Source organism: Triplophysa dalaica, chromosome 4 (assembly GCF_015846415.1).
Source record: "Triplophysa dalaica isolate WHDGS20190420 chromosome 4, ASM1584641v1, whole genome shotgun sequence".
Classification (NCBI taxonomy): domain Eukaryota; kingdom Metazoa; phylum Chordata; class Actinopteri; order Cypriniformes; family Nemacheilidae; genus Triplophysa; species Triplophysa dalaica.
This window is the reverse complement of record NC_079545.1, coordinates 27,388,811-27,416,220: the sequence shown is the minus strand read 5'-3', so window position 1 is coordinate 27,416,220 and position 27,410 is coordinate 27,388,811. Positions and strand designations below refer to the sequence as shown.

The 27,410-nt window shown below is 39.8% G+C and overlaps 1 protein-coding gene across 7 annotated transcripts; it reads left to right on the top strand.

The window, feature by feature from the left end:
* The first annotated feature begins 1,823 nt into the window (after nucleotides 1–1,823).
* Nucleotides 1,824–25,611, top strand: LOC130419168 (cytosolic phospholipase A2 gamma-like). Of its 7 annotated transcripts, XM_056745673.1 has the most exons (16): nucleotides 1,962–7,107; nucleotides 7,274–7,304; nucleotides 7,835–7,860; nucleotides 8,045–8,165; nucleotides 9,954–10,096; nucleotides 10,276–10,477; nucleotides 11,004–11,106; nucleotides 14,884–15,024; nucleotides 16,530–16,583; nucleotides 16,677–16,733; nucleotides 17,190–17,315; nucleotides 23,165–23,299; nucleotides 24,082–24,159; nucleotides 24,252–24,406; nucleotides 24,486–24,654; nucleotides 24,732–25,611. In XM_056745673.1, exons 3-16 carry the CDS (start codon nucleotides 7,835–7,837, stop codon nucleotides 24,884–24,886), a joined length of 1,665 nt encoding a protein of 554 aa, XP_056601651.1. In that variant the 5' UTR covers nucleotides 1,962–7,107; nucleotides 7,274–7,304; the 3' UTR covers nucleotides 24,887–25,611. The 7 variants fall into 7 exon arrangements, with proteins under 7 accessions (XP_056601648.1, XP_056601649.1, XP_056601651.1 ...); XM_056745670.1 differs by lacking the exons at nucleotides 1,962–7,107; nucleotides 7,274–7,304 and adding an exon at nucleotides 1,824–1,905; XM_056745671.1 differs by lacking the exon at nucleotides 7,274–7,304 and having other exon boundaries at nucleotides 1,961–7,107; nucleotides 8,027–8,165.
* Nucleotides 25,612–27,410: the final 1,799 nt, after the last annotated feature.

The window sequence follows — 27,410 nt, the reverse complement described above, 5'->3', positions numbered from 1 at the left end:
ACAAGGGTTAGTCAGGGGTGGGAAAGAATGGGAAACATGACTCACCAGTGTTCTGAGGTTAAGAAAGGAAAGTTATACTTTCTACATCTGCCCAAAGAATAAATTCTTATAATTTTTAAGGCAGCTGCAACTGAGGAGAAAGAGAGATTTCTCCACTGTACACAGTTATGAAAGAAATACACATATGAGTTCCAACTTTGTCAGATTTTATGTCTGACGGTGTTGACTAATTCCTGTTACTAATTATCTCAGAAAGTGAGTCAACAGTGGAAATGTACTCATAACTGCTGAAAACCTTGTGAAAACAAACACGCTGTCACTTGACTATAGTTCAGTTGCCAGAAGGTCTCTGTATCTCTGGAATAAAGTCAAAATAACATCCACTTCCGACAAAGTAAAGCTTGTTTGTTTTTTCCAAAAGATATTTTTCAGTTTTTATTTTCCTCTTCTTTTTTGGTTTTTAGAGATTGATATTCTGGTTATCTTACTGTCTGTGCAGACCAGATAGACATGTTTTATCACACTATTGACCATAATGTTATCTAAAAAACTCTATAACTAAAGATAACTACAAATCACTTTTAACGTTTGTAAGAATATTTTATGAATGAATAAAAAACTATATTTTACTCAATCATCTTTCATGTGTCGTGTCTTTTATGTTTTATATATGTTTTTATTATATTTTTAAATGTATATATTGTTCTAAAAGTTTCTGGAAAGCTTCTTTGTTACATGCTCTATTGCAAGAAGTACAAAAAAACCCGCATTCTGTCTCACTTTAGTATAGGGGGCAATTCTCGCTATTAACAAACCATTAACTACAACTTCTCCCACAATTAACTCTTAACTTGTTGTTTATTAATAGTTATTAAGGTAGTTGTTAGGTTTAGGTATTAGGTAGGATTAGGGATGTAGAATATGGTCATTCAGAATATGTGATTTATAAGTACTAATAACAGCCAATATGCCAATAATAGGCATACTAATAACAGCTAGTTCATATTGAGAATTGCCCCCTATATTGAAGTGTTACCCTGTATTCACTATTTCATCTGAAACAAGTTCTTTACTGATACTGTCATCTTAATGAAACACACAACTCCTCTAAAACATCTTTTTATTTTAATTAAGAGTGTTTAACATCTTTAGTCACAGGTTTTTTTTCAAGTCACATTATTTTAATGTTGTTTCATGATTTTAATTACAGATTTATTTTGTTGTTTTCACACCAAATCTCCATCTGACGGAGTTGGAAAAGAATCAACTGAGGTGACAACAGATTAAAATGTGAATTATTGTTTTAACACAACCTTCCCTTGTTCATTTTCATAAGAATCTGTTATTTATTACTGAATTGACAAGGAAGGAAAGTTAAAACCTTCAAGGTCACTGTGGTGTTTGTGTTTGACTGGCCAACAGCACCACACCTAATGATGATGTAAAAATTGGCTTGATAAATTCACTTTCAGAACTCTATAAAGTGTGTCAAGTTCAGTCGAAGTGATTTGTATCGTTATTGTTGATTTCATTGCTGTTGAGGTTTCAGGATTCTACAGGAACAGTAAGTACAGAATCAAAAAGAATATACTGAGTTTAAAACAGATTAATATACTAATACCTGTCTTGTTCCTTTTCTCAAGAATCTGTGATTTATTAATAAAATGACAAGGAAGGAAAGTTAAAACCTTTGTTGGAGCAGAAAATAATTTCCTGTTAATATGTATCTCAGAAAGTCCCCGCCCCGTGCATACAGGTATGAGAGGGATGTGGCAACGGCCATTCACTCATCCTTTTGGCTGAGGAACCTGAGAGATATCTCAAGATATCACCCCCCTACACATTTATATTACATACAGGATGTTCAGGTCAACTGGACCCAGGGCTTATAAAATTGTGGAAACTGTAAGTTCTGTGTATCTTTATTGTGTGCTCTTCATGCCTGGGCCTCCTTTTAGTATGTTTGTTTGTGTGTGTATGAGAGAGAGAGAAAGTGTTTGAGAGTGTGTGTAAGTGAGTTAACCATTAATGCTATTTAGACTGCTTGTAAATGAGATGAAGTAAACATATTTTAATTATTTTAACATGAAGTGTTTGATTGTGTTGAATTAAAAACCCAAACCTGCAGCGGGTCCACTAGACCACCCAAGTAACAAAAATTTGAACACCACACAAGGGTTAGTCAGGGGTGGGAAAGAATGGGAAACATGACTCACCAGTGTTCTGAGGTTAAGAAAGGAAAGTTATACTTTCTGCATCTGCCCAGCACAAAATAAATTCCTATTATCTTTAAGGCAGCTGCAACTGAGGAGAAAGAGAGATTTCTCCACTGTACACTGTTATGAAAGAAATACACATATGAGTTCCAACTTTGTCAGATTTTATGTCTGACGGTGTTGACTTAAACCAATTCCTGTTACAAATTATTACCGTGCATACAGGTATAAAAGGGATGTGGCAATGGCCATTCACTCATCCTTAAGGCTGAGGAACCTGAGAGATATCTCCTGATCGTTGCAGCAGGTCGGCGAAGCGTTGTGGCATGAAGACACAATGTCTAGTTCCCTACATCAAGGAACGGATTTTACAGTTGTAACCAAGACGTTCCCCTTCTGTCGGTCTCTCAACGTTTTGTTGAGAGACAGAATGGGGACTTATCTTTACACGCCACGGCGCTGAGCCATATCACAACCTCAAGAGGAGCGACACTGATTAGACAAGCGAGTCACAAGTGTGCGCTACTGCGAGTGGAATCATCCAGTATAATCAATAATTAGAAGAATACCCTGAGAGGATAGTAGTGACGGCTGTCACGGACAGTGGCATTCCTCTCTATTAGCGAGACGCCGCCTGGTGCCGTAAGGAACACTGGGGAAACAATGCTCTCCTCGTTGAAGAGTGTGTTATGGAGGCCACATCCTACCACAAGGGGAGGTTACCTGTGGAGACACCAACATGGTCTCAATGGTGGGGAGAACAACATGTGAAAAAATGCGTCAGCCCGAGTGGGGGGACAGAACCCAGGTGGGGAGCTCAACGGAGGGGAGGTCACAGGTTCATCGACAGGGGAACCAAGAGTGAGGAATTCAACATACGGGATGACCCTGCAGGGATGTCACTACGTATGGGGCAACAATCCGAGCATAGAGTTCAACCTGAGCAGGGGCAACTCTAGCAGTACTGGGCTTGGTTGAAACAGACCAATCCGCTTGGTTGAAACAGACCAATCCGCCCGGTCTTTAACCACAATTGCCAATGCTTAGTGAAGAATGGAATGCCTATTCTTCGCCCTACGGGGGGAAGTAGGGAAACTAAAATAGAACGCTAGAATAGCCTGGAGAGGCGAGAAGGCGCTTTAGCAGGCGTACGCCCAACTGAGTTAACGACCTTATATGCCGGTGGTGTGTAAGACACAGGGTGACACTGTTTCCACGTGGAGATTATAAAACCCCGCAAAGGTACTGGGCGTAGCCAAACCCGCAGGACTATATATATGTCTGCCAGAGAGGTGCCTTGAGCTAGTGCCCACGAGAAGGCTATACCTCCAGTGGAGTGGGCTCTCACTGCAAGCGGGCATGGGCAATCCATGGACCGGTGTGCCAAAGCAATGGCATCCACAATCCAGTGGGGCAATCTTTGTTTGGAGACAGCCTTCCCCTTGTGCTGTCCCTCAAAACAGACAATCAGTTGGTTTTGGCAGTCTGTTTTGTCTATGCGTTTTTGTTTTTCGCTAGGTTTGATTTGTATTTTAATTCAAGGAGTTTTATCACTGCCTGTTTATGATCGACAAGCACTTTGAAATAAATTCCAAAATGGAATTCAACAAGGATATACTATGCTCCCCCGTCCTTACCTGGATCGATCCCTGCATATCTTCGCCGGAGGCCTCGTAGTCTACCTGGGCTGAGGCGTCGAAGAGGGCGTGGAAAGCGAGGTGGTGTGGCCGTCAAACTCAAACTAGTGTCGAGGGCTCAGTGGGAGCAGCAATCTTTTAGCCGGGAAATTGTTGGAAATCTGAGTATTTGCTGGCGTTCCCATGAACCAGTGTACGGGTGGATTGTTCTCGTCAGTGATAAATTACGTCCTGAGAACTGTGGATACCGGAGTTTGGTCGTCCTTGTGCTCTTGGATTTAAAGGGGTCATTTGACTCGGCTAAAACAAATATTATTGTTTGCTTTAGATCTAATACAATATGTATACATAATTTAAGGTTAAAAAACGTTGTATTTTCATCATACCGTGCATGTTTGTATCTCCTCTTTGCTCTGCCTCTTTGAAACACGCTGATATTTTACAAAGCTCAATGCTCTGAAAAGCGAGGAGTGCTATGATTGGCCAGGTCACTAGTGTGAAGTGATTGGTCGAAAACTGCACGGAAATGTAACTCCTCTTCAAATATTTTCGGAACATCAGGCTATGCCGGCGACGGTACAATGAGATTTACAAGACCGCGCACATTACTAGTCAAATCACTCCACGAGCTGACATCAAGTTGTGGTTACAAGAGGTGTTTCAGGCAGGTCTGGGTGAGCATTCGCTTCTAGATAAAATACATACTTTGTTCCGACACTTACATTTTTACAATTTCACGTGTCTAATACATGCATGGGAAACTTATAACACACAAAAGACAAAGAATATCAAGTACTTCCGGCAAATGACTCCTTTAAGCGCTGCCTTTGACACAGTTGATCATTCTGTCCTGTTGTCCCGTTTGGAGAAATGCGCTGGTGTCAAAGGGAAAGCCTTAAACTGGTTTCAGTCCTTCCTTGAAAATAGAACTTTCTAAGTGAACAATGGGAAATCTGTAACTTGTACAGTTGTCAGGATACGGGAAGAGAGAACCCAGGTGCAGGCAGTAGAGAAGGGGTAACAAGCAAGACTTTAATATAATAATAAACAAATCACCCACGATGAGGGAAAACTAAACTAAGGCAGTGTACAATAAAACAAAACACTTCCCACGTGGGGGCAAAACATAAGGACAAGGTCAATAGTAACACTCACAACTAGAAATGTACATTTTCTGAAGAAAATGTGAGTGGTGCTTCGTGCCAAACTGCGGAACTGGGCACTCACTAGGGTGATGACACATGAAGGCAAGAAAGAGTCGATCTCCAGGAGCAGGATTGGTGACCACTGCTCTAGGCTATGAGTGAAATTAACCAATCCTAATGTCTCTACGATGTTCTGAGGCTTAGATATAGGTATTGCTAAACGGTTTCTAGGCTAACATGTTTGGTTGCTATGGGAGTAGCTTAGCAGCTGCCAGTTTAGATACGCTAGGCTATGAGTGAAATGAACCAACCCCCATGTCTCTACGATGTTGTGATGCTAAAATATAGGTATTTCTAAACGGTTGCAAGGCTAACCTGTTTGGATGCCTTCGTAACGTAATGAAGTTCCTGGGATACTGATTGGTTGACTAAGTCACTCCGCCCAATCCCCTTGTCTCTATGACACTATGCTGCAGAGATATCCACCTGGTTCATTATAATGGGACGGTTGCTAGGTTGCTGTAAATGGTTGCTAGGGGCGTGGCATCATAGCGTCATGATGACATTGTGATACTGATTTGTTGCCTGAGTCAAATAAGCCCTCCCCTTTGTCTCTAGTTGTGTGATTGTACTGTGGTGATATTCAATACAGGACAGTTATGATAGTTGTGATGACTTATATGGCCATGCTTCCTGCCCAATGTTAAGTCAATGGGGAACTTTTGGGGGCTCTTACACCCCAGGGGAACAACTTACACCCCAATGTGATGATGTTCTTACAGAGGCTGATATGCTCCTGAAATGTGGTAACACTCTTGTTTTGGTGTTTTTTTGCCCCGAAAATCGAAATTCCCCCCCGATCGCTTATAAAAGTCATAGCACATTATTCCCGTATAGGCCGGTCGATTTGAGCCCTCATCTGTCGGCCTACAACAAAAGCTTCGGGACAAGTACCGTGCCGAAATTTTGGCAGAAAAAGAAGAAGAAGCAGGAGAATAGAAGTATGCACAACAATAATACTGATGCTTTTACAAAGCACACCTAATTAACATCCAGACAAGGGGCAAGGTAATCAACAATGAAGGGTAACAGGAACACGAGCAGGGCAATAGCAAGAAAAAAGGCGAACATGCATACAAGCACAAGTAAGCACAACAAACGAGCACAGGACAATTGACATTAGGATATTATACAGGGAGACTAACAAAGGAGGATAACAATGGGCGGGTGTGGGTAATGAGACACAGGTGGAAAGCTATACGAGGAATGAGAGGAGCGGGACCAAAGACGAGACCAGAGAGAACGCATATTAAGTCATGATCGACAATAGTATTTTTCTCTCCACTCAAAACCAAAGGCTTTGTCATGACTTTGCCAAAAGACCAAGAAAAACAGGTCATGATGAGGCAGAATCATGACAACAGTGCCACTTACGAGTGGAATCCCCCAGGGTCACATTTTGTCTCCAATTTTATTTTCCATCTATATGCTGCCATTAGGTTCAATTGTCAAGAAATAGAACATTTAAATTCACTGCTATGCAGATGACACTCACATCTACCTCCCCGTAAAATAAGATAAACACTGTTTGGACTCTCTTCTAGCCTGCCTTAACATGTCTGATCGTATTGCTTAATTGTACAGCACATTTTTCAACAGCTGTTGTTTTAAATAGTGCTTTTATACATAAAGTGACGTTAACATTTCATCTGAAACACATTTTTTACTGTTACTACAGAAATATACAACTCCTTTAATATGTCTTTATATCTTAACTATACCAATGTTAACATTTGACTTGTTAGGTCAAAATATTTATTTGATTGTATACAAACAAAATCTCCACAATCAAACAAAACCTTCCTTATTCCTCTTCTTAAGAATCTGTTATTTATTACTGAATTAACAAGGAAGGAAAGTAAAAACCTTCGACGTCACTGTGGTGTTTGTGTTTGACTGGCCAACAGCACCACACCCAATGATGATGTAAAAATTGTCATGATTTATTCACTTTTAGAACTCTATAAAGTGTCTCAAGTTCAGTCGCAGTGATTTGTATCGTTATTGTTGATTTCTTTGCTGTTGAGGTTTCAGGATTCTACAGGAACAGTGAGTATTTTGATTTCCAAGAACATCATTTTATTGTAACTGACTTCAGGCAGGGTAATTTCAAGTCTAAATGTCAATTTAAATGACAAAATTTATATAAATAAAGCTTCCAGAGTTTGCTAGAAACATTAATATCAATGATGTCATTACTAAATGTTTTTTTTAGGCATTCGCTATTACAGAATAAAAGTTGTGAGGTGGGTTTGCCTTTATGTTTACAGTATAAAATGCTTTAAATATGGTAAATCTGGAGAAATAATCTTCGGATCTATAAACTGATAACTTGAATGGCCATTTATTACATATTCAAAAGGATTTATAACTTGATAATAGTTTCAAAAAATTTGGATAAGATTTTTATATCATCACATCACATGCTCAATGTCTTACTACATTTCTTAAGGTTCTCTCTTGTATTTTTTTTATATTTTCAATGTGCACATTTATTAGTATGTACTGTGTATTCTGTGTGTAATTGATATGTTTGGCTGCACTACTGCATTTAATTGCCTGCAGGGGCTTTGAGTAAAGATTGAAGTTTCCATTTACAATGTAGACTTTTTTCCTCTCTTGTCTGTTGTCTGGAGAGAGAGTGTCTTTTCTTTTGAATTCACTAAATTCTGCTAAAATATAAACTTAACTCCGAATTGATCTTTTATTGGAAAATTGTATTTCTAAAAGCACTTTCTACGGTTTGATACACAAGTGACTGTTTACTGTTTTCTAGATGAAAGCATTTAAACTCCAGGAGAGGTAAATCCACCACAGATTGTCAGAAAACATCCAGATCACATAAGTACTGAGTCACTAACTATAGAATTAAATGCAAACTAAAGCATATTCAAATCTAGAATATTTTATGTGCAAATGTGTCAAACACGAATGGGGATTTTTCAAATGAAAGATTTTATTATATTAGTGACTGTATCTGCGTTAGTGGTTCCTGCAGCAGTGAGGTGAGAATCGGACATTCACTGAACACAGAGGAGAAAGAGTTTATAGCCCGAAGAGAACAGACTGTTCAAGAAAGCCTGAAGACGCTTGGGATACCATGTCAGGTAATATGGTTCATTCAGTTATATCTGTTGATATTAGTCATATATCTGTCTGACTCACTCAAAGAAATGAACTGTCGCTGCTGTTAGTTTTACTTAACCCATCCTTGTTCACAGTACATAAAGAATCCAAGTAACTGAAGTAAAATAAGTTAACTATGTTATTTATACAAAAAATGTAGATCTGTCAGCTTTACTTAACAAGTGTTTGACTGGTCAACTTAACATTGTTGAGTAGTACGCAAAACCCCATAATATTGGACCTATTGTTGAGTATACTTAACATAAACAAGTTAATTCAACATGACTGGTATAGGGGGATTTTCAGTTCCTAGCATCATAAAACTGCATTTAGGCAGTAAATTTTGACATTTAGTGTTATTTGAATTGTTATTCTGTAAAGAAAAAAGACTTGTTTGTGCTTAAGGTTCATTTATCTTTGAGGTTTAAAAGAGTTTGTTGTATTTTTTAGTTTTAGGATTGCCGTTTGTTTTGAAGAGAGTACATATACTTAGGCTGTGAGAAGTTTATGCGTGCCTGTGATGTCAATTGCATCATTCAATGAGCTTTAACTGTGCTAATGCCAGTGCTGAGAGGCATCTCATCTTATTTGCTCATTGTGTTCAGACTTACATTAGTGAAGGGAAGTCCGGCGTTTTGACTGGGTCTTTCAGACAGTTCGATTCAATGAACCGGTTCAGAAGACCGTTCCACCGATTCTTTAACGCCCTGACGTGATGACATCACTCACCCTAGCGTAACGTATCATCCCGGTTGGCTGGGATGAAAAGGCTCAGCACAAAATTTATAAATCATCAATCATAACTTCTATCAGTTAACAAATCATCATCATGATGACACGTTTCTTACCGTTTTGCATCTAAAGCACCCAAAAATACTGGGACAGTTATGTGCAGCAAACTATGATATTTATAAGTCTTAAAGACATGAAGTACATAATTAATCTACATCAGCATTTAACAGAAACGATTTGATCCATGCACAATCCAATGTAATTTATTTGTTATCATATAAACTTACTTTTTGCCAGATTGCTCCATAATATTATTCACGTGCTCGGTTCACGTGAGCTCGTAGCATTAGGACAGCATCAGTTGTCCACACTGTTCGATAGCCTCAGGGTGAATAACGCATGCTCAGTGAATCACGCAGCTCATCGCTTCTCAATCGAATGTGTCCAAAGGAAATGGCTCTCGGTTCCGTGTACTGCTGAATCGAAAGCTGTTGCAACCGGTTCTTGACTTGAGAACGAGAACCACTCTAGCAGTGGCACGAACGTAAACGCCGCTGCAGATCGGTGTACATACAGTGATAAGGCAGTAATAAACTCCTAAAGATATATCCAATGTGTTTTATAGTATCACACCTCTGATGTTTGATAAAATATTGTACTAAAAGCTTTTTATTCGCTTTAGAAATTACACGCATGCACAGTATCATCAGTTCTCAATCGAACGTCTCCGAAGGAAACGACACTCGGTTTAGTATACAGTCAGAATCAGCTGCTCATAAGTTGCCTCTTCAACCACTTCAGTTTAGTACTGTGACTAACTGAGTAATATAATAAAATGGTTTATTTCGAGTCAGAGTGACTGTCAGACAGAATTTTTATTTAACATTAATCAAAAATTAAAAGTTTTGCTTTCTTAAACCAAGACCCTCTAAAACTTGCTTGTATTAAAGATAATCGGATTGAAATAGTTTTTAATGCTTGAGCTCAACTAAAGTATGTTTACGCCCCGGTGAATGTTGTTCATGGCCGGGTTTTAGGATAAAGTGCCAAAGATCGCACTGTTGGGTTCTGGAGGAGGAGAACGAGCCATGCTGGGTTTACTGGGATCTCTGGATGGATTTAAAGAGACGGGTCTTCTGGACTGTGTTCTCTATCTGAGCGGAGTCTCTGGATCCACCTGGTACACACACATACACCCACACACACACACGCAGACACACACACAGACAGACACTCACACACTCACACACACACACACACACACACACACACACACACACACACACACACACACACACAGACACACAGATGAGTGTCATAAATGAGATAATCCATCAGTTGTGTGTTGTTTCTATGAAGGTGTATGGCGTCTTTATATCAGGACTCAGACTGGTCCACTAAACTGGACTCAGTGAGAGAGAAGATCATCCAGAGACTCAAGGGTCCTGCTGTGAGCTGGAGTGAAACGTTCTCTAAACTGAAAAAATATTACCATGAGAAAGACCTCTTCAGTTTAACTGATGTTTGGGCGGTGCTGATCGTCACTTCATTTGTGAAAGAGGTTTGTGACATAAAATCCCTCAGTAGACATGATCACTTCCCGTCTTTAAAGGCATGACATGTTGCATATTTTATCGTGTCCTTTATTACATTTACATATGTCCATTTAGCAGACGCTTTTATCCAAAGTGACTTACAAATGAGGAAAAAATAAGATATACTAGTAATGCTTAAAGCACATGGGTATTTACTGTAAAATAAACATTTTGGCAACAAATGTAGTATTCCTAACAAGTTGCAGTTGTAAAGTTTTTTTTTTAATATTTAACTCACAAAATATCACAGATCTATAATATTCTTCATCAAATGCTGTGAGATCCGAAAGTCTGAGACCTTAAATAAATAAAAGAAAATAAACATCTGCAAACATTTTTTTTACATTCATAAGAAATCAAAGCTTCGGACATCTAATTCATCACTTTATACCATTTTTTAAACCTTTTCTTGTTAAAAGCATTTCGGTGACACTTCTTTATGTGTTATCAGGTCTCACCAGTATAACACACTGCAAAATGTTCTCTCTTCAGATAGATGAACGCACAATTTCAGAGAAGCAGGGACACAATGAAAAAGACCCATTTCCTATTTTCACAGTGATTGACAAGGAATGCAAACAGCTTAAGAAAGAAGGTGAGCATGTGTGTGTGAGAGAGTGTGTGTGTGTTTGTGTTTGTGCGTGTAAGAGAAATTCAATGTGTTTTGTGCACGGAGATACCACATCATTTTTTTTTATTTGAATGTGTAAATCGGTACCATGCAAACAAAATGTGGCCAGCTGGCATAATTTTCCTCTTTCCTCTCATTTAATTATTAAAGGGCCGCAAATCCAGGTGTTTTCTGAAATGTAAATATAATCAGTGGTATCCCCAGAATGTCTCTGTAAAGTTTCAGCTCAAAATACATCACATATCTTTCAGTACAATATGTTAAACATGGCCATTTGTGGCTGCAATGGAAAACGCACTGAGCTTCGGCTCTCCTGCCCGTATGCAAAATAGGAGGTAGAGTGCTTACACATGTGCTTTGTATGACATCAAGACAAGCAATATGGCGGAAAGTGCAATATCGTCTGTTAAGCCTTGCCCAACCAAAACCGTACACTAACTGCATTAAAATCACCTTAATGCCTTGTTCATAAATACTTTTAAATGGAGAAGACAAAAATTTGAATTAGTTCGGAGTTTGAATATGACAGTAAACAAATTATGTAGAGTTAAAGTGTCTGAGCGCTGTGACTTAGCCTTATCTTATAATTAAAAAAAAAGTTTACTTATATAAGTCATGTCTGATTCAGAGAGGAGATGTGTTCCTCCTTGTGAGAGGTTCCTCTCCCATCTGGATCGACATGAATTCTGCTCTGAGTGTTTGGGGGCTGAACATGCTACCCTGGGTCTAGAGGGAGAGTGCAAACTCTGTGATGCGCTCGGCATCCGGGTTCTCCGTGCTCGGCTTTCTTTCTTTCTCTCCCCACCGAGCCTTGCAGACTTATATCTGCACTTTTGGGGAAGGCTTTTCAGAAAGCAGGTCAAAAATTCCACAATTGATACCCCTTTCGGAGAAGCAGGCAGTGTGGAAACTACTGCCAGGTATCTCGCCATGGGTAGAAAGAACCATAGACCAGGGCTACAGGATTGAATTTGCATATCACCCTCCGCGAACAGCATGGTCTTCACGTCCGTCGAACCGGAGCAGGCACATCTGTTGGCACAAGAATTACAAGCTCTGCTGGTTAAAGGGGCCATAGAACGTGTTGCTCTAACAGACAAAGAAACAGGTTACTACAGTCGGTATTTTCTTAGTTCTCAAAAGGGTTGGGGGATTGCATCCGAAGACGCACATGTTCAGAATGTTTACAATCAAGATAATTATGTCTCACATTCAGTCCCACGACTGGTTCATGACGATCGATCTGAAAGATGCATACTTTCATATAGAGATCCGGCCACAACACTGGAAATTCCTGAGGTTCGCTTTCAAGGGCGAAGCTTACCAGTATCGGGTTCTTCCATTCGGCATTGCCTTGTCACCCTGCACATAAACGAAATGCATGGATGGCTCCCCTGCAACTCCAGGGCATCCACATTTGAATTACATAGACGACTGGGTGGTTTTAGCTCAGTCGCGGGAGCTTCATTCATGGAGCGAGGGGACTAATGCCTCCTTCCAGACAGACAGTCCCTTCATGGGTCTAAGCCATAGTGCTCGAGGGTCTGGTTAGCGCCCCTTTCGAACCTATGGAGTCAGTGCCTGTCAGGCTTCTCACCTTCAAAATGTTTCTTAAAATGCAATCACCTCTCTTCAGCGAATCAGAGATTTGCAGGCGCTGTCGACCTCGCCGTCCGACTGTGTCCAGTACGTGCTCGTCAGACTTAGGTCCACCGCACTAGACCGGGTCGTAAATCAGAGCAGTTTTTCATATGCTATGGGAGCCGCAACAAATGGGCGACTGCCACCAATCAAACAATTTCGATAATCCCTTTACGTCCATACTAGGGAAAATAAATACCATGGGAGTCAATGGGAATGAGATCTGACATTCTTCCAAATATCTTTAAAAATCTTTAGAATCTCTAGGAAAGTAAACCGGTTTGGATCAATCTGAGGGTGAGTAAATGATGACCGAATTTTCATTATTGGGTGAAGTATCCCTTTAAATTGCTGAAAATATTTAAGATGATGTAGATTTACACCTGTCATTTGTCTTTTTCACATACTATGCAGTTTGCTTTTAACGTTATACACTCTAAAAGCAGTTGTGTTAAAAACAAGACATTTTGTGTTCATTTAAGGACAAAACATTAAAGCAGTGATGAATTAAAATCATAATTTTAACCCAAGCTTTTGTTATATAAGAGGGAATCGTATTCACGCAAATATAATATAAATGTCATAACTGAAATGCCCTTGTTACTGAGATTACATCTGTTATTGACAACAGGCCCATCCAATAGCATCTGGCTGCAGAATTGCACTTGCACTCTCAGACTTGCACTCTCAGACCTGCACTCTCCTATATCTTTGATTCCTGTGATGTCACATGCAAATCGACACAAATAAACCGGACAATTTATCAGAACTCCAAAAAGGATTATATCTTTGTATTATTTTATTTTAAAATTTAAATAAAGTATGACAAGTATATATATATATATATATATATATATAATATTTAAAATAAATATTATATTTTAATATAACGGCAAAGTCTATCATGTATAATGGCAAAGTGTATCGTGTATATAGCCACAATGAGGAAAATGGCAAAAAAATTCAACCTGGACCTTTCATATCCAAGCCATCATCTCTTCACAATGCTGTAGTCTGGTCGGCGCTACAGAGCACTGGGCAACAAAACAACCAGAATTAAAACAGCGTCTTCCCTCAGGCCATCTACCTCTTGAAAAGTTTAATGTTTTTTACCCACTGTGCAATTTAATAACTCTGTGCAATAATAATTAAGTGCAATATTAATTATATCCTCCAGATTATACACCATCTCTTTTTATACAACTTTTTCTGTAATAATATTTCATTCTTCTGTATATAGCATATCCCTTGTACATACACTAGTTTATTCTTATTTTTTACTTGTACATATTTATTTGGGAGAAAACAGCTTTTTTAAATGACCCTGAGAATCAAACCGGCAACCTTCTGGTCACTAGTCCCACTCTCTAACCATTAGCCCACGACTGCCATATAGTACTATTGATTAGCAAAGGATGTAAAAGACAGAATTCATAAAAAATGTAAATAAAAAAACGGATCTCTTGTTGATGTTATTATCCCTCATATTGCAAGCCATATTCTTCCGGCCCCTCATTTGGGATGCTTTTCATAAACTGGCCCCCATGACAAACTAATTGTATAGCCCTGTCATACATTGATCAGTCGGCGAGCGTTGCATGAATTCAAACAAACACTAGGCGAATTCCAAACGGCGTTTTTGCAAAGTTGATATATCAAGAGCTCTGATCTTCGATGTGAGAAGGGCACAGGAATATTAACGTCCGATTTGAATTTGCCCCTATTAAATGATGAAAAATATTTTACAAAATATTTTTATTATATAGAAAATCGTTTTTTTATGACATCTCAAACATTGTTTAATTGCTTTAATATTTCATTACAAATAGTATTTACATTTTAAACTCTTAAAAAAATTATAAAAATTATATTTTTACTGTAGTTTTGGTCCTCTCTGAAGATGAAGATCACCTCTCTCAATTACCGTGAAAAAACTGTCTAGTCAGCACTGAACATAAACAATGAAAGTCTACTTGATTATTGCTTAATAACAAAAAAAAAGATGATAAATGAGTTGTGTTGTATATACATTCTTCACTGCTGTTTTTTATTTTCTTCAGACTGATTATCTTTTAAATGCATCCATTTGTCTGTCTGCAGATCCCTGGGTTGAGATAACACCATATGAAGCCGGTTATTCTCTCACTGGAGCGTTTGTGGACGTCTCAAGATTTGGCAGTCAGTTTGAGAAAGGCTCTAAGATAAAGGACCAGCCTGAGGTGGACATGCTCTACCTGCAATGTAACACACTCCAGTCTTTTATGTGTGTATATGGTTAAGTGCAGGAATTAATAATTTGATCCCCTGCTGATTTAGTAAGTTTGTCTGCTTCCAAATAATTGAATGGTCTATCTTTTAAAATAAACCTACAATAAAAATGACAAAGACAAAATATAAAAATTCAGGGGAAAAAATGTAATCTAAAGGTTATAATTCAATCAGTGAAATAAGTATTTGATCCCCGAGCAAAACATAACTTTGTTCTTGGTGGAGAAACCCTTGTTGGCAAGCACAGAGGTAAAACATTTCTGATAGTTGCTCACCAGGTTTGTACATGTGTCAAGATACATTTTACTTGTTTCTTGGGTGTCACTCAGCATATAGGAGTTTTAGCCTCCTTTACAGATGTTCTATAGGACTAGGGTCTAGAGACTGGCTAGGACATGAAATGTGCTTGTTAAAGGCACATCCACGACCCATCTTCAGTGTTATAGTTAAGGGGAGAAGGTTCTCGACCAAATTTCTGTACACTGGCCCGTCCCTCAGGCCCTCAATGCGGTGAAGTCATCCAGTACCCGCAGCAGAGAAAAAGTCCTAAAGCAGAATGTTGCCAACACTGTTGGGTTGGTGTTCTTGGGCTCAGAGTCAACATTTCTCTCCCTCCAAAAACAGGATAAATTTTTTGTCTCACAGCACGTTCTCCAAACCTTTTCTGAATCATCTTGATGTTCATTGTCAAAGTTCAGACGAGCCAAAGTTCTGACGAGCCACGTGGGCCTTCTTGGGCAGGAGAACCTTGCAGGTGCTTCAGGATTTTAATAAATTGTTTTATAGCGTGTCACCAATGGTCTGCTTGCTAACTTTGGTCCCAACTGTCTTGAAATCATTAACAAGCTTCTTCCTTGTAGTTCTGGGCTGATTTTTAACTTTTCTCATGATCATCTTTACCCCATTGGAGAAATCCTGCAGAGAGCTCCAGACCAAGAGCAATTGATAGTTATTAAGTATTATTTCTATTTCCAAATAATCACACCAACAGTTGTCTCCTTCTCACCAAGCTTCTGTCTGTAGCCTATTCCAGGTTTGTGCAGGTCTACAATCTTGTCCCTGACATCCTTTAAAACCTATTTGGTCTGGACCATGGTGAAGAGGTTTATTGGAAGGTACAGATTCTGTTGGCAGGCATCTTTCATGTACATAACAATCTGATTTAGGAGTACTCTCTTAAAGTGATAGGACTAATCTGGGGTCCATATAGGCACATAACCAATCTATGGAGCGAAAATTTATACAATAAATTCATAATTACTGAAAATTATATATTTGTATTCCCTTCCCACATTTGGTTGATATTCGGTTTCTATCAGTTAAAATAAACCTACCATTCAATTATAGACCCTTCATTTCTTTCTAAGCATGCAGGCAAACTAACAAAATCAGTAGGGGATCAAATAATTATTTCCCTCACTGTATGTCAGGAATTTATTGGACAAATAAATAGAAATTATTTGTGTGTTTTGTTGTAGCTCTGTGTGGCAGTGCTCTGGCAGATGAACAAAACATATGGGAAGCGATTAAAGGTATCAGTTGTAACCTTTACATCATCTGTTTTAAAGAAAACATCAGGACAAATCAATATAATGTCATGTCTGGTTCCTTTTAATTTCTTTCAGATTTCTTCAAAAACTTGTTTCAAAGAAAAGAAGAGAATTTGGTGGAAGTGTGGAACGGTAAAGCCCCTTGCTTTTATTTATTGATCTGTTTCATGTATTCACATATTTTTTCGCCTGTGTGAATCAGGGTGAATCACATGCATTCACAAATCCTGAGGCTCAATTATTCAGTACACTCTTAAAACTAATGGGCTTAAAAGATTCTTCACAGCGAAGCCATATAAGAGCATTTTCTCTTCTCTCTTTCTTAACATTTTAAAATGTTTTTATCAACACAAAAAACTTTTGTGAAGCAGAAAAGTTCCGCGGATGTTAAAGATTCTTTATTGAGCCATTTTGACCAAAATGGTTCTTCTATGGCATTGTGAAGCACCTTTATTTGTAAGAGTAAAGATGCATTCAGAGCGCTCACATTTCTACGGGGCCCAGGATGAAGTAAAATGCCATAACACATATCTGTATATAATACATCAATGATTTTTCATGTTTGTTTAATCTGTGTGTTTTTTATAGAGATCCCCTCTTCATCTATAGATGATGCCGGTCAGATTCTCATGGATCTTGTGGAAATGAATCTCTTGACATTGAAAGGCAAAGACACTTCTGATCTCGATAAAACCATAAGAACAAAACTGTTGGGTAAGGTGTGCTGCAATTCCTACAGAGAAAACACATAGGGCTAGTTGTCACTTCTCGATCATTGTTTCATTTTTTTATATTAATTTCTTTACAAAGATTTTGTTGTTACCATCATTTTGTACTAAAAAGCTCACATTGACAGTATGGACCTCATTAAGGCCCGATTCTTGTTTTGGGTCTTTTCTGCGCCCATATTCATTATTTTAAATGTAGACGTACGGCAGCCGCACGGAAATAGGGGGCCGAATCAAGTTGAAAAAAATCTAAACTTTTCAGAAAGGCGCAAGCGTACAACAGACTAGTCAATATAGACGAACTCAATGAAAATGCAGACAAAGATGATCACAGCATAACTAAATCTAGTAGCAGAGTTATTGCGAGATATTTTCAAGGCATATAATCCATGTCCCCTATCAAAAGCTACACTTGATGCTGTGTTTCAAACGCTATGGGAGAAGGGTCTTTCGACAAGCCCCGGTACTCTCAGGTTTCAACTTCGTCTGAAAGGATGTCCGGGCACGCCTACATTGCGGCATTGAGCCGCAGCATCTCGTTCCCGCTTTTTCAGGGAACAGGCTTACAGCCACGTAACCCGAGACAAAAAACGTTTTAAAGGTCAGAAGCCTGACAGGCGCTGACTCCATAGGTTCGAAAGGGGCGCTAATCAGACCCATGAGGGAACTGCCTGTCTAGAAGGAGGCATGAGCCGCCTCGCTACACGAATGAAGCGGGCGACAAAAGGGTGTTTTACCACAGAAACCCCAACAATCAAGGCGCGGCAGGCCAAAATGTCTGCAACATAAAACCTGAGAGTACCGGGGCTTGTCTCTGAGGACAGCTTCTCTTGCAGAAACTAACACTGAAACAAACAGTGAATTCACATTATATTGGCGCACAGTGTTGTCTGGCTGACCATCAATGATCCAAGGGGCGTGTGGGAATGGGTATCATGATTCTTCCATCATGTAATGTCTATTCCTAGTCTTGGGGCGGAGTCATGGCATAGCCTTAGGTTGTGTGTAGAGGGAGAGATAGTGATCCTATCGGCTTGCTATACTCTCTCTCCAGTCCAACCTGTTTGTACCAACCTGTGCCTTGTGGGTGTGAGCTTATTTGCCTTGTCTTGCTAGTCACCCTAGCCTTCAATTCATCTCACTATGTAAGTCAGTGTAGTTTATGTCAAGTGTTTTGTTTTCTTAGTTTAGTTAGTCAGTGTCCTTGTTGGCATTTATTGTTTATCTCGTCTTGTTTTCTCCCTTGTGGGTTTTGGTTTTACCTTTTTGTATAGTGTCTTTGTGTGATAAATTCTTGTTTAAGCCCTTCACCCCCATCTGCCTGGATCTAGGTTCTTCCCTCGTGGATCCCTGACAGAAAGAACGAGCCAACACAGAACCCAGCAGGCAGCACGAAGACCAAACAATCCCTCCAGACTCACCTCCTCTGCAGTCACCATCAGGGGAAGTCAACATTATGGTTTATGTTGACCGGTTCCTAGGGGCTGCAGAGGAGGCGATGTTTAGGGAGAAGGTGTTTTTGGGGACGCGGAACTCACGGTTCTGTTCAACGGTGGCCCCAGGGACCCTATGTCTCCGGCGGAGATGAGGATGCTGAGAAGACTGGACTTGAGTGCACGGTGAGGTACGCCATGAACCGGCCGGAGTCCAGGGTCGCAGCCCAGCTTACCCATCTCCCCTGCCCGCGATCCCAGAGGATCGCATCATGCAGATCGGGGTCATCGGACGGAGAGAGTTGTGAGACTCCCAGTCCGACTTCTCCAACACGGAGCAAGTCATGCCCCCACGCTTCCATGGTCCCATGGGTCGGTCGAAGAAGAAGAAGCCAAGGAGGGGGGCACTGTCCAATCCAGCGTCCAGTCTGGTGCAGCAGCACCCGGCGTCCAGTGTGGTGCAGCAGCAGCCGACGTCCAGTCCTCTACAGCAGCAGCCTTCTCTGTCCACTTAAATGTGCTCACTGTCTTCTTGGTAAGAGCGGTTGGGGTGTTCTGCAATAGAGCTATAGTTCCTAATGAACCTTCTATCAAAATTAGCAAACCATGGAAGTGTTGTACCTCATTGACAAAGCATGGTTGGGGCCAGTTCAGAACTGCATGAATCTTGCTGAGATCCATCTGGACGATGCCACTTGAGATTATGAAACCAAAAGAAGAGACTGTAGGGACGTGAAATGCACTCTTCTGAAGTTTGACGATGAGTACATTCTTCAGCAGATGTGACGAGACCATTCGGACAATGTTGAACATGTTCTTAAGACAACGAGAGAATATTAGGATGTCATAAAGATATATATAAATACAAATTTATTTAGGATGACTCGTAGATAGCTGCAGCATTGATTACATTACCTGATACTCATAGTTGCCATTGGGGCTGTTAAAAGCAGTCTTCCACCCATCTCCTTCTCTAATCCTAACAAGGTGATAGGCATTTTGAAGATCCAGTCGCCCCCTGTATGAGTTCAAAGGCCGTAGTCATCAGAGGCTAAGGGAAGCAGTTATTTATAGTGATACCACTAAGTCCCGGTAATCTATGCAAGGCCTTAAACCAACATATTTTTTGGCCACAAAGAAAAACCCAGCCCCTGCCAGTGAAGTCAATGGCCGGATGATCCCGCTGTTCAGAGCTTCATTGATATATTCCTCCATAGCAGCTCTTTCAGGAGCAAGAGAGAGAGTAAAGTCTCATATGGTAAATGGGGTGTCAGGGAAGCTGCATGGTTCTTGCTGAAGACTTTACTAAGGTCTTTATATTCTGTGGGAACTGGTGACAACTGGGAAGGAGGCACTAGGATACTGGAGGCCACAGGTTTAAGCTTGGGAATAGTTAGCACCTCTGTGAATTGGGCTGTTGGCTAGAGAGGAATCGGCAATGACTTGGAAACGATGGGTGGAGAGTCAGTGGATGTCTTCTATAGTGTAACCACAGTAAAATATGTATAATTAATGGTGATTAACCATACCCAATTTTTTACACTTTACCTAATGCAGTAGAATTAATAATAGTGACATACTAAATGCACTCGTCGAGCGAGAGTCAGAGTGTATATCAACTCAATGAAATATTACTTTCCTGGCCTTGGAAACACAATACTCTTACTGTAGTACAGTACAGCTTCAGAAATCATAACGAAATCAAGCTGTTTAAGTGATGTTAATATGTGATAAGTAAGCACAGAAACGATTTAAGTATGGATGCAAATTCGGGTTTATTGACTACACTGAAGGGGAAACAAACCCACTAACTAACAAATAACAAACGCTAAAAAAACAGCACATGAAACATAAAAGCAGTAAAGAATGAAAGAAATAGACAAAGCAAAGAGTGGCAGTACATCAGCTATTCGCATCTGCATAAACCATCCAGTTCACACTTCTTATTTAAAATGGGCAAAGCTAAAGCACAGCTATTTAGAAATAGATGCTGGCATTGGCTTCTTGGGTGTGTGGTGACAAGTTCTGGTGCGCGTGAAAAAGGTTTCAAAGTCCTGATGGGTTCAAAGCAAGTGGGTGAGTCCGTCAGATTCTTTCTTAGAGCTGGATTGGCATATATAGGTAGAACCCACTTTGCAGAAGAAAACTGCCGCAAGGAGAGAGACATGTCTTGAGAAGTGAATGAACACGAGAGAGCATGATTTCCTCTGTGCAAAGATGTTTTAAGCCTTAGGGCGTCACAGCCCTCCAAGGTGGGCGGAATCAATGTGATGAAATGATTTTGGGCGCAAAAACATATTTCTTTCCGGCTCATTTGAATTTATTGTCACCTAGAAGTTTGGAGCTGTAATAGTAATAGAATACGAAAAACATAGTATGGTATAAAACATATTACTGTGCTATTCACCATCTTTAAAGGAATGAAGTTGGAAACATTTGATATGAAACATGAAAGGATTATAAGTACCTTGACCTGTAGTTTGAACAAGAATGTAAATATAAACAGAATACAACTAAGCACACTTGCCTTTGAGGTTATAGGTGAGGCAGAATAACATGAGGACAAGCATGCAACGTGGAGATATACGTGTATACACATTAAGACCCTTCTTTTGTGGCTAAGGAGAGAAAGAGAAATTCTTTAGGAAGAATTTGAGGTTTTCAGTCTCTGGGGCCATATGGTTTCTCACTTTGGTGAGTAGCCAAGTATTCCCCCCTGAACCTCCTTTGAAGTCTAGAGAAGAGGAATTGGAATCTGTCCCTATCCATCCATGTGGTTATGGTCAGTGGTTCTTGGAGAGTGAGGGGTTGAATTCTCAAGTGTTTGGCCAAGGCATAGTCCGTATGATTCCCAGAAGCCACAGAGTCAAGAAAGGCCATACCTTTGTGACGTTGGTTGTCTCAATAAAAAGAGACATTGAGTGAGATGCCAGAAGCCGCCGTTGGATCAGAGTTGTCTTTCCCATTAACTCGGGACAGTTGGATCTTAAATGGCTTTGTTTTCCACAATATATGTAGCATCTCTCCCTCATGCGTCGGTAGGCTATTTTATTCACTTTAAATGAAGTGATTCTCTTTAATGAAGTTGATGCTGAACTATTAGTAAATTAGTTGTGGCAAAAAAATGCTGATTACAGATGTATTTTTCTATGAATCTGCTATGTTAGCGATTAAAAGGTTACTTAGCTATTTAACGTTAGCTTGTTTGCAATAGCTTGTTTCGTAGTGCGTCACACACTGCAACTAACACACCAAAGCCTTTCCCATGCATTGTTTTATTTGTGGCAACCTGGTATAATGTTATAATGGTATAACGGCCACAATAAGCCACCGATCCGTGCCATTTAGGTCCCGTGTCACACACAGTTGCGCACATACTGGTGACAATTTAGTGACTTCGGCATTATATATAGCGTATTTCAGATGAACACCTTTCATCTAGTTGGAAAAGCTTGTTTTCTCAGCATCTATTTGCTAAACAGTTTGTGTCTATTGGCTAAAAGCTAAACAGTTGACTGAAACTTAGGCTACTCATCAATAAGTACGACACAGAATTTAAGCATCTGTAACTGTTACTGACTGTTTGGGTACACGAACATGAACATTGATGGCTTGATTGTAAACAACTTTGCAATAAATAGTTTTGAAGAAAAATCAGCTTTTTCATTGAACCAGAGCAAAACTATGAAAATAACCATATTGAAGCAGTTTCCATGCTACAATAATGATAGGAGTGAGGCTTTTCTCTGTGTTCACATATCTTTATAATTATAGTTTTGACTATTATTTGTGTCCCCTTCAAAAATTGCTCTTGAGGAATTGTATGTTTTTTGTCCCTACTGTTAAATGAAATTTACGCCCATGTATCATTCTTGTGTGTATTAGTCTATTAAATGGCTTTTTATGATAAACATGACAATTCATCAAATAACAAACATGGCAACATCCATCCATCCATTTTCTACCGCTTATCCGAACTACCTCGGGTCACGGGGAGCCTGCGCCTATCTCAGGAGTCATCGGGCATCAAGGCAGGATACACTCTGGATGGAGTGCCAACCCATCGCAGGGCACACACACACACTCACTCATTCACTCACGCACTCACACCCTACGGACAATTTTTCCAGAGATGCCAATCAACCTACCATGCATGTCTTTGGACCAGGGGAGGAAACCCCCGAGGCACGGGGAGAACATGCAAACTCCACACACACAGGTCGGAAGCGGGAGTCGAACCCCCAACCCTGGAGGTGTGAGGCGAACGTGCTAACCACTAAGCCACCGTGCCCCCCACATGGCAACATACACGTCACAAATATCAAACAATGATTGTAGGCGTACAAGTGCAGAAATATAAAAATGAAAGAAAGTAATGTTAAGGATCTGTCTTATTTTACAGAATTGTCCGGAGGTAAAACGCAGTTGATTTTTCCAGTGGAAAAGCCGGATAAGTCAGAAACTAAACTGTATATGAAGCAGTTCACCCTGGATGTTTGTGACAATATGGGGGTTACCGTCAGTTTCTGGCCATTTGGTAAGTTGGAGTCTCTCTATACACACAATCACTTTATCTTCTAGAACAGCGGTCTACAAACGTTTTTCAGTTGAGAGCTTTTGAAAAAATTGAAACTCACACAACATTTAAAACTCTTCATACATAACTTTCATTTAAAAATACTGAAATTGTTGAACGGATGTTGCTCTTTGCTGTTGCCTTTTGAAAGAACAGAATTGTAGAATACAGTTATTTTTCATATTATCATGACTTTCAAATTAACAAATTCACCTGAAATATACTTAAGAGATTTTAAGCTTTACATTTGGAGAACAGAATCAGAGATAATTCATTGAAACAATTCTTGACATATTATCATAACTCTTAAATGACCAAATACACCTAAAATACAGGCAACAAATATTTTGCATTCACACTTTTACAGTCAATGAGCTGAATGACACTGAATTGTTTCAACAACAGAGGTGTATGCTGGTGTGTAAGAATTTAGCTTCACTCTTATTCAATCATTTAAATGTTCATCTGTCAGTCTTGTTCTGAATTTACACTTAATCACATTCATATCAGAAAATTCTGCTTTACACAGGAATGTAAATCCAAAAAAGGGATGCCTTATGTTAGCTCTTTCTCATTGTATGTAATGTATGTCTTTTCAAGATACCAGCAATCAAGCCAAGAGCTACTGGTAGCTCACGAGCGACGCGTTGGAGACCCCTGTTCTAGAAACTAGAGTAGAACAGTGGATGAACATTCTATTGTTGTTTTATTTTGAGAAGTGTGTTTGCTTTTTAAATAAACAGATATGTGTTACGCCATCTGTAAGTGCGTGGTTCAATGGATCTGGGGAAGAAAATACAATTGTCTCTACAATATGAAAGGTGAGATTGACCTGTTGGTAATTCAGTGTTAAAAATACTTTGACTTAGTGAATGAAGTTTGTGATTCATGTCATTCTGTGACCGCTGATCAGATGGAAGACTGCCTTCTATTCTTGTGGAAAGTGAAAAGAGAGACTATGAAGATGCCGGTCTGTTGCTCAACTCACCCTACATGTCAGTGCTGAGACAAGAGAGAGACATTGACCTCATCATTTCTCTGGACTTCAGTGACGGAGATCCTTTCATGGTTTTGTACACACCTTTAAAAAAATAACTCTAACTAAATGAAGTGTTTCTCTCAGTGACGCTCTAATTCTCCATCACAGACAGTGAAGGACATTGCTAAGATATGCAAGCGTCAGAACATCCCTTTTCCTGAAGTCATTGTACCCAGTGGGGACATTATAATGCCGAAGGACTTCTATGTGTTTGAAGGATATACGAAAGCACCGACCGTGATACACATCCCTCTCTTCAACACAGTGAACTGTGGAGGCAAGTTCAAATCTTTCAGTCGACTGAATCATCTCAAGTCCTGAATGAAACTGATGTGATTTGTGTTTCCGTTTCAGCAGATAAAGTTGAGGAGTGGAGAAAGAAATATACCACCTTTCAACTTTCCTACAGGGCTGAACTGATCGATCCTCTTCTTGAAGTTGCTGGCAAAAACATAACAAACAACAAAGAGAAACTGTTGGAAGAGATTCGAAAGATCATGAAGCGTTAACACGATTACATTTAATACACAACTGATGACAGTCTAAATATAGACTCATCTGAATATACAACAGTCATTTTATAATCATTATATCAGCACATGGCTGTGTTTTATTGAAAAAGTAAAATGTAACATTTAAAACTTAATGTTTAAATGATGTGTTAAAAAAGATTTGCTCAGTAAAAGTATTGTGGTCAGCAGTCCCTGTATTTCTTTTTACCAACTAAAGCCAGTGTCCGCTGTAACACCTAACAGGGAACTTAACTAAATGTAAATATGAAGAGATTGGTTCCAAAATGAGATGGAAAATCATGTTTTTTTTATGTGCATTAATATCAATCAAACTTTAGTTGGTTTGTTTTGATTTAAACCATAAGAATCTTCAAAAATACAGCTAATTTACACAATAAAACACAATGAATATATGATAACAGTGAGAATTTAGGTTTGCCTGTGTCCCACACCTAGTGTCCCACACTGTTTAATGCATTATATCCTGCTTATTATGTTCATCACGTATAAGCTGAGAATTACGATTTGAAGTGTTTGTACCCGATATCAGTATGTTCCAGATGTTAAGAACAAGGAACTAACGTAGTGCTAACCTTAGCAGAAAATACTAACGTTGAGGTCTTGTAATTTTCCATGTAACCAAGTGTCTGAATCAGAGCATTACCTCACTTCCTCATTTATTCTCATATATTGGACCTGTCCTTATTAAACATTGGACTGCTCTTGTGTGTCTGTGTCATTCTTGTTCCCTGGAACCGAAACTTGTGTGTTCCATCGACTAGACTCTTCAACCTTCTACCTAGACAAAAAGTAATAATCGTACAGTAATCGAGTTGCAAAATTCTAAAATGTTTTTGCCTGATTCCGATTCAACTATTTTTGTGTTTTAAACTGGAGGATAATGTCCATATTAATTTACATCGCTCTTCTACTCAACAGGTGAAACATACTCAGCTGCTTATGTAATCTATGTTCCCTGAGATACGGGAACGAGTACTGCGTCACCACGTAAGCACAGCCAGGAACGTAGTACTCGTTCCTGGCTGTATTTCAGGGAACCGGGGTTACTTAAGTAACAGAGTACGTTCGATACTTTACTCGGACTGTGTAGCAGGACGCTATGGGGAACTAATACAATCCCACAGTGCTATAAGAGGAACGATAATGATAGACTACCCCGGAGCTAGGCTCAGGGGCCAGTATGGAGCAGGGAAACCCTTCCGAGTGGATAGGGTCAAGCTTAAAGGTGACCCAGTCCAGTAATCGTCCCACGATAGTCTGCCTAGTGCCGGAACAGTTGGGAGCAACCACTGTCCAGCGACCTAGTGTAAGTCCCTTAAGCAGAGAGGACCTGAGCCTTTAAGGTTGGGACATCAAGACTATATAACCTGAAAAATGTAGACCGCAAAGCCCAGCAGGCCGCCGCACAAATCTCCGCTATAGACGCACCACTAGACCAAGCCCAGGGAGAGGCGACACCTCTAGAGTGGGCTCTAACTCCCATGGGGCTTTGAAGGCCGAAGGAAAAATATACTAGCACAATAGCCTCAACTTTCCATATAGAAAGTCTCTGCTTCGTGACCTGAGACCCTTTGGTGCGGTAGCCGAAGCAAACAAAGAGCTTTTCCGAGCGCCTGAAGGGGGCGGAACGCTCTATGTAAAGCTTCAGTGTTCTGACGGGGCAGAGCAGGTATAGCAAGGGTCCTGCTCGGTGGAGGGGAGCGCAGAAAGTGTCACTAGCTGTGGGGGTAGAGTGAACCATCGGTACGTAGCCATGTCTTGGTTTAAGCATCACCCTAGAGTCGTCAGGCCCAAATTCAAGACTGGCAGGGCTCACAGAGAGCGCCTGTAAATCGCCCATGTGTTTAACCAATGCTAGCGCTAGCAGCAGAGCGTTTTTTAGCATCAGGGAACGAAAGTACACAGACTGCAGAGGCTCGAAGGGAGAGCTCTTCAGAGCTCTCAACACAGTGGGAAGATCCCATACAGGGATAGTAGAGGGGCAAGGAGGGCAGAGCTGCCTTGACACCTTTGAGAAATGAACAACAAGGTTCATTATCAAATTATCATGCTAAAACAAAACACCTTTGTCCATTATTTGTACAAATTTCATTAAACTAAAATGTAATTCTATCTGAAAAATCAATGCATGTAAAAGTGCACCACACAGTGTTCAATGAAGACATGTATGGCGATGACGCAGCAAGACGGATCCTCTCATATGAAAAAAGTTTATCTTTAAACTTTACAGTTAGGCTATAATTTTAATATGCAAGTCTTTCTTTAAGGTGCTGAGCCACTAAAGGGACATACAGGATGTGGAAAAAAATTATTTCACACGGAAAACTTTTGCATTCCCTAGAGATTATTTAGCACTCATTATTTAGAACATGAGCACTGCTTTGACGAAAAGGCTTCTTCTTTTGCCCAAATGAATAACATTTGTTTTTTTTTATTCTGCATTGGTTCATACTGATTATTTTTATATACATGATCTACGTTATCAGGAGATGAATCACGT

Bases quoted from the DNA above. Each gene is read 5' to 3' on its own strand.
- LOC130419168 (XM_056745666.1), top strand. From the start codon at position 7,245: ATGATGTCATTACTAAATGTTTTTTTTAGGCATTCGCTATTACAGAAT. The intron at 16,584-16,676 runs GTATCAGTTGTA...AATTTCTTTCAG, and splicing joins CATATGGGAAGCGATTAAAG to ATTTCTTCAAAAACTTGTTT. The intron at 24,407-24,485 runs GTTTTGTACACA...TCTCCATCACAG, and splicing joins GTGACGGAGATCCTTTCATG to ACAGTGAAGGACATTGCTAA.